The 7,010-nt window shown below is 40.7% G+C and overlaps 1 protein-coding gene across 1 annotated transcript; it reads right to left on the reverse strand.

The window, feature by feature from the left end:
- Window positions 1–487: 487 nt before the first annotated feature.
- On the reverse strand, window positions 488–6,107 carry erp27 (endoplasmic reticulum protein 27; the record flags this gene model as incomplete). Its single annotated transcript, XM_080520565.1, has 7 exons — window positions 488–529; window positions 1,585–1,782; window positions 1,954–2,079; window positions 2,716–2,832; window positions 2,928–3,065; window positions 4,058–4,143; window positions 6,050–6,107. The coding sequence occupies 7 exons, from the start codon at window positions 6,105–6,107 to the stop codon at window positions 488–490; spliced, it is 765 nt and encodes a 254-aa protein (XP_080376691.1).
- Window positions 6,108–7,010: the final 903 nt, after the last annotated feature.

A 7,010-nucleotide genomic window follows, 5' to 3' on the forward strand; every position in this document is an offset into this window, starting at 1 on the left:
TGTGTGATTTTTGCTACTTTGAACATCTGGCAATTTTCACCGAGGACTTTCCTGCTGGTCTGCATTGTGTTTTTCTATGAAATCCGTTTGCTGAGAATGAATCGTGGACTTAGTCGTGGTGATCCTGTGCCACATCTTTCCTGCCTGCTTTCTGTCAGTCTTGCTGAGGTTGGTGTGTTGTGGTTCCAACAAAAACATTAGTGGACGGGCTAACAAACTCCGACTTGTGGCCAGCAACCTGTGGTCTGCGACACAAACCGCAGACAGGCTCACACAGGCGTAAACAGACAAAACACAACAAACATGGGTAAATACATCAGGACATGTGATATACACATGCACAAATGCAAATATGAACTTTGCATACTTTTCTTTGTGAGGAAAGAGTGAAATTACAGAGAGTTATGGAAATCCCAGGTCTGCTTTTACTTTTACATGTAGTTTTTATTTAACACACAATAATGCATTTACACTGGCTTTCATGGTCCTACAGCTCAGTTTTGGCCTCTTGTCCTGCCTGCTTCACCTCCTGAAAAAGAGCAGTCGATCAAAATGCAGCCCAGAAACAGTTGACAGTTCAAGATGGCCTGTGAGCGAATAGTATTTTTGTTTTTCAGAAGATTCTGTATATTTTAAATGATGGTCATTTCAGGAACATTCAGAAGTTGTATCAATTTGAAATAATCAAAATTATGGCATGCTTATTTCAAGGTGAAAGTATCACATGCATGCAGGTCTATCAAAATTCTAGGTGTTAAATCTGTTTTATTTTTTTTTTAATATCTGTACATAATTCTCATAAATCCTTGCGGTAGATGTGCTTGGTCACAATTTGCCCTTTTATTAGAGAGGATGACATTTTTTTAGTCCTTTGCTTGACTGTAAACTGTCCTTCACTAGAAATTTAAACTGTTATCTGACTTAAACATGAACCAAAATCAGTAATTCCTTTTTTATTTCCACTCACTAGAGGGATTTATAAAGCATATTTATAAACTAAGCAGGCTTATTTCAGAAAGCCAGAAAATAAGTTGCTTTCAAGTAAAGATCCAGTTGAAAGCCTGAACACAAGCGGTGACTTAGCTGGAGCTAAAGAAACCAAAACAAGCAAACTGCAGCATCAAATCATAAAACTGATTGAGTTGATGGTGATTTGAGTAATTGTGACAGTCAGGCAGTCTATTGATTTTTTTTTAAATTATTTGTTTGTTTTCTTGGTTGTTACACCCTATCCATCCTGGAGTCTGGTGCCATATTTTTTACTTCATTACATTTTTCTGTGTGTCAGTGTTGCAGAGGCTTTAATTGTGATCTTTCTTTCTTGCTGAAGGGCTTCAGGCTCCCTGTCACATCCAGCTTGGCCTATGTTTGGTGTCAGAGAGCAAATTGGTGCACAAGAGCTCGGTTTCCAGTGTATTGTGTGGCTCACATATTTCACAGTGACGAGGGCCGCTCGTAGCCTTACTGCATATATCTGCTGTATCCCAGGCAGACATTTTCCTGCCTGTATTGTTGCCGCGCTATTTCATGATGTTCCGATGAACGCAAACACTTTCCAGCAGTGGTTCGAGTTCACTCTCTCACCTTCAGCTCCCCTCGCAGGAAAGACTGACAGAATTCCCGCACTCGCTCTGGAGTGATGTCTCCCTCAGGCAGGAGCCACTTCATGTCAGAGTCTCCATCATAGATACCAATTCGTGGGAGATCTTTTGAGTTTAAGCCAAAGTAGTTGAGCGAACGAAAGTTAGACTTCACTGCTCCGTTCACCTGCACAAAGAGGAACTGCAAACACAGACGTTGCATCTTAAGCAGGCAGTATATACACATGAAGTGAATGGCTTTGATGGAAGTGTCGCCTTGCTTTCATTAGCTTGAACCTACTGAGCCTGAGAGTTCGACACGTTGATTTGGTCTGCTCATCTGCAGGTGCTGGAAGGATCTGAATATTCTCACCTTGCCAGTGAACTCTGGGGCCAGAGCCCCAATCTTCTGCTTGAGCTCGGTGAATTCATTAGTCCCCCTGTTGGCAAACACCAGGAGGTGTGTCTTCACATCTGAATTGAAAAGGCCCACAGCGCTCTGAGAGGAAGACAGAAGGATTAGGAATTACAATAGAATATGAGTGTTAAGAGTCAAGCTAAAGGCGTATCACCAACTTCTTATACTTCTTATGTGTATTTCAGGCGTGACTGACTGACTGTCACTTTTGACAGATCAGCAACACCAAGCTGATTAAAGACACGCCATACAACCCCACCAGATGACGCTTCTGATATTGAACCATGTCAAAGACATGTTTTAAAAATGTACTTGCCTAAAATGACAAAAGCAAAATTCATATGAAAAAAATCTAATAATTGAAACATATATTCCTTATCTCTTTCGTGTCAGCATCTAACAGCTTGAAATACTGTTTTTGGGGGATTTTTAATGATGCAGGTGTCAGTGTCCTTTGGTTTCTAATCCTTCTCACCCCAGAAAAATAAAAAATTTCAATGCAGTAACAATCCAAAATCTTGAAGATGACTGCACTGTGTATAAAATGTTGAGTTAACAACTGCGGAAGTAACATTATCAACTTACTTCAAAATGTGACTTAAAAAAAAATTAATTTTGCCAAATAATTTGCAAATGCGAGCATTTGTTGAATCATTTGAGAATTTTTGAAAAGCTGTCGACCCCCATTTGAATGTCTTGAAATGCACTTGGTCCTACCACTTGGTTGTACTCTGTGATGTATCGAATCTCGTTGATCGAGATGAAATTTACGAGACCGTCAACATCCAACTTCTTGGTATCAGCAAGATTCAGGTACTCCTTGTGGTCGTCTGCCTGAATCACAAAGCATCAACGTCACGATCATCCCAGCGACGCAACCTGCGGTACCAGTCACATTTATGGTTGAATATATGTAGAGGAAGTCATACTTTTCTGAAGAGGGAAATGGTGTCAGAGGAGACGCTGTAGTCGGCCCACAACTCCTTCTCAGTGCAAATGGCCATAGGGACTGATTTGACTTTCTTTGCAGCTTCTTGCAGTTGCTTAAAGCCATGACTCTCCTCTCCCTGAAATGCAATGGAAGACAGTTCAAATTTATACAAGGCTTTTTGTGATCGTTTCTCCCTGCATTAACACTGCATTCTTGTCTTTCCTCTTCCTAAAAAAAAAAAACGTGGATTAATATATTAACAACCTCAATTTATTTCAATCAAGACTGATGTAATTGTTGGGGACTTTCTTAACCAGGCTTCTTCTCAGCATGTTTTATTTTGGGTGGCACAGGATTAGTTCCAGTCCCCCATGACCCCACCATAGATGAAGCAGGTATTGATAGATGTTTGAGTCTTTAAAGACTATGAAGACTTTAGAAGGTGGCACAGAGACACACTAGGAAACAGATATGTAAGAAGAAAGGAAGGTGAATGTGGCTCCAGGGAAGGTGATTCATGTTTATTTCTGAGACACTGTTGCATGAGCCCTGGCAATCCATTCTCTCATTTTGCAGTCTGTAATATGTGTCCATTCTGAATGACTCATAGCACCAATATTTTGGTCCCTTATTGCCCTGAAGCATCATGACCCAACTATGTGCGAGCCTTATGTCCTCCTCTCATGAACCTTCTCCCTGTATTTGCTCTTGTTTATGGCAGGGTCAAGGGAGCCAATCCCACAAGTCTTCAGATGCGTATGTATTTCCTGTTGGGCCTGCCATCTTCCCCCGCACACATAGTCTGGCCAAAGTGCTCGCCCCCGTGGGACAGCCAGCCACCCTCAGCCCTCAGCAGCATCGGCACTGCCAAAGGTGTGGCCGCAGGAAACAAATCCTTCCTAGAAATCTATTCGCATCACTGAGACCAGGGTGCAAACAAATGCTGTATTTACTGAGAACCGGTGGCCTCATTTTGAACCAAATTGTTTAATTGTGTCTGGGTTGCCGTCGCATAATGAACCAGGCAATAAAACAGCTCCTGTGGGCTTGTTTTAAAGACGTTATTTGAAGACATCTTTAAGACACTTTTTTATTTTTTCCCATTTACATGCAGTTTAATTGTCTGACCTCCAGGAATCCGATGACCACCACTTCGGCAGAGTTGATGAATGCTTCAACAGCTTTCGTGTCACTTAGTCTGGGAAGGGCGCTGTCTGAGAAGGAAGCACGCGGCAACTTTTATTTACATAGCACATTACCTCTGCGTCTTGTCTCAGTAGCAACACTCAGAATTGATAGTTGAAATTGCTTTATAAAGAAAAAACAACTTTGAAACAAATGTGACATAAAATGAATGAGAAAAGAAAGCTTCAAAACAATATAATATTAAAATAGACTTAAGGTAAAAGGTACAAAATTCAGACAATGTGTTCAAACTCAGGGGCCACATACAGCTCTGTTCAAGCTCAACAGGGCAGGAGCAGTTAAATATACCAAACATTTTTAATTAGATTTGCATTTATTAGTAGCTACAATCTTGGAATATTGACATCGACATTTGCTAAAAAAAACAAAATCAATGATGACTAATGCCAAGTTTCTTTATATAAAGTACAATCTGAGCTCCTCTTTGATAGAGTGAATCTCTTCAATCATGTTATCAGAAAAACTCCCTCACTTACACAACTGCAGCATCTTTCTGCAATTGCCTCCTTAGTTCCTGCATGTCAGTGCTGTTTTATGCCTGTTAATCTCACTAACACTGTGCGATCCCGTGTGGAACAATTAGAAGTAGCAGTTCCAAGACCCAAAACACTGCATTGATTGCAGATCTCTTTTTATTATTTGCACAAGAACAACACAGTTTAGTGCTGCGATAGCAGTGAAGCCAGGCTGTGAATTTTCATGAAATGGCACCTCACATTATCTCCATTATGTTGAAAACCAGTGTTGTGCAAATTACAGAAAATTTGTAGTTGATTGCCAATTACTTCTTTATGAAGTAGACGAGTTACTATCAAAGTTATTGAAAACAATGAGTAAATGTTCACTTGACTTACTTATGATTGTTCGTCAATTAGGTGTGGCTTTTTGTTGATGTGTTGTGGCTTTGGCTATTGTGTTGTGGCTTTTTGTTGATCTATATATCTATGCAGAATTGACTTGCCATTGCTAGTTAAATATGTTCAATATAGCGGTCAGGAGAAGCTATTTATGCTTCTTCATTCTTAAAAACCTTTAAAATAAGAAACCGTTGAGACACACACTTCAGACTACAGTCGGCAGAGAAAACTGGAAAGAGACAGCATTCACAGCAGCTTTCATAATTATCAGAAATGTTGGACAAGTTACAAAAGTTTACAGCTTAATAGATTTTTATTTAAATAGTAACTAAAGATAAGTGGTTAATAGGAAAAGTAACTTTGTCCATCACTCTTTTTTAGGCTGATTCACTCATTAAGCTGAAGTGACAGCACTCATTTTGGAGCCTAATGGTGAAACACATGTTATTTCCCTTTGAGTTAATTTGTTAAAGTCATGTTTTTTACCCTTCAAGTGCTTTGCTGCACCTGCTCATGCCGGGGGGGCATTTTCAGGAAAAATCACAGACACCTGCTCCATCAGAATGGCTCAACCGCAGTAGACGGCTTTCAAAAAATTAAGTTTACGTTTGAAATGCATCTCCTGCACTCTGGTGAGCATGGAGTTGCCTCCCGATGTAGGACAGAGAATACGCTGTCACTGATATGGAACACAAACATACATGTGGTGGTGTAAATACCGGAAATAAATATATAACTAAATTGTCCTTTTGGGAATCACCAAACTTATCCTGATCATAATATAGAAATCTTTCCTCAAAACCACTATTCTGAATGTCCTCGCGAGTCTCACGGTGAAATCCCCTCGATCCTAACAACTGTTCTCTGATAATAATGAGAATCTGTAAAAATTGACACAGCAGTTCAAACAGGACTTGCACAGGGAGTCAAATTAATGAACGATAAACAAAACATATGACAATATATTGGCAGTGAGGCAATAAGATTCCAGCACTGTGTTCCACATTGGGAGAAGAAGATGTAGAGTGAGGTCAGAGGACAGTTCAAGGATTTTTACCTTTCTCTGCAGCAATGACAGAAGAAATCAGGAGGGCGAGAAACAGAGAGGTGATCATGTTTCCTCTGGTTCAACTCACAGGAGACTACCGAGGCTAAAGGCAAAGGAAAGAAAGCAGATAGCAGTGTCGTCAGCCCTATGCCGTCTCTCGTGGCAGCTGCTGGGACATCTCGAAGTTTTGATTGGCGGCCTGGTGGGAATCAAGCAGGTGGTCGTGATAAGTCGCGACACGGAGGACTTTGGACTACGTGTCAATGTGCCACAGGAGACTCGTGTGTGCCCTTTTTTAGGTTGTTTTTGATTAAAAAAAATCGTGAGGATGCAGGGAGAGGAATATACAGGTTAAGAACATTTATATGACTCAAACCCTAACTGTAAGCACTGTTGAACATCAAGTATCTAAGGATTTATGTGCCTGGCATCATCCTACTAGTTTGGATATGATGTATATTCCTTTCTTACAGATCCTAATAACATTGCAAATTGTAGGAAGTATGATACCGCCCACAATTTGCTACATGTTCCACTTGGCGTGGATCAAATGTTTCACCTGTGCTGGAGTAACTTTCCCCGATGATGTGGATGCCTCATGGATTTTAAAATACATTCATTTGATGTGCTGTTTTGGATCGCTGTAGAAATTAATTTTACAATTTTAATGGGGATATTTTAATGCCACTGAGATGAAGAGAATTTCACTGAAGGGACTTGAAATAGCTCACGAGAAGGTCTGGGAGCTCAGCGATGAACTGGACTGCAGTTTCTACGACACACCACATGAGGGACACAACTCCTACTTTTTTACTCTTCTCGCCACCAGCCTTCCATCTTACTGTATATACTGCAGGATGGTGGAGTGCTGGAGGCGGAGGTGTAGCCAGAAGATAAATCTACCCTCTGTACACGTTATCAGTCCATCACAGGGCAAACATAAGAGAGACAGTCACCGGTTTGCATGCAC

Source organism: Blennius ocellaris, assembly GCF_963422515.1.
Source record: "Blennius ocellaris genome assembly, chromosome: 3".
NCBI classification, from domain to species: Eukaryota; Metazoa; Chordata; class Actinopteri; order Blenniiformes; family Blenniidae; genus Blennius; species Blennius ocellaris.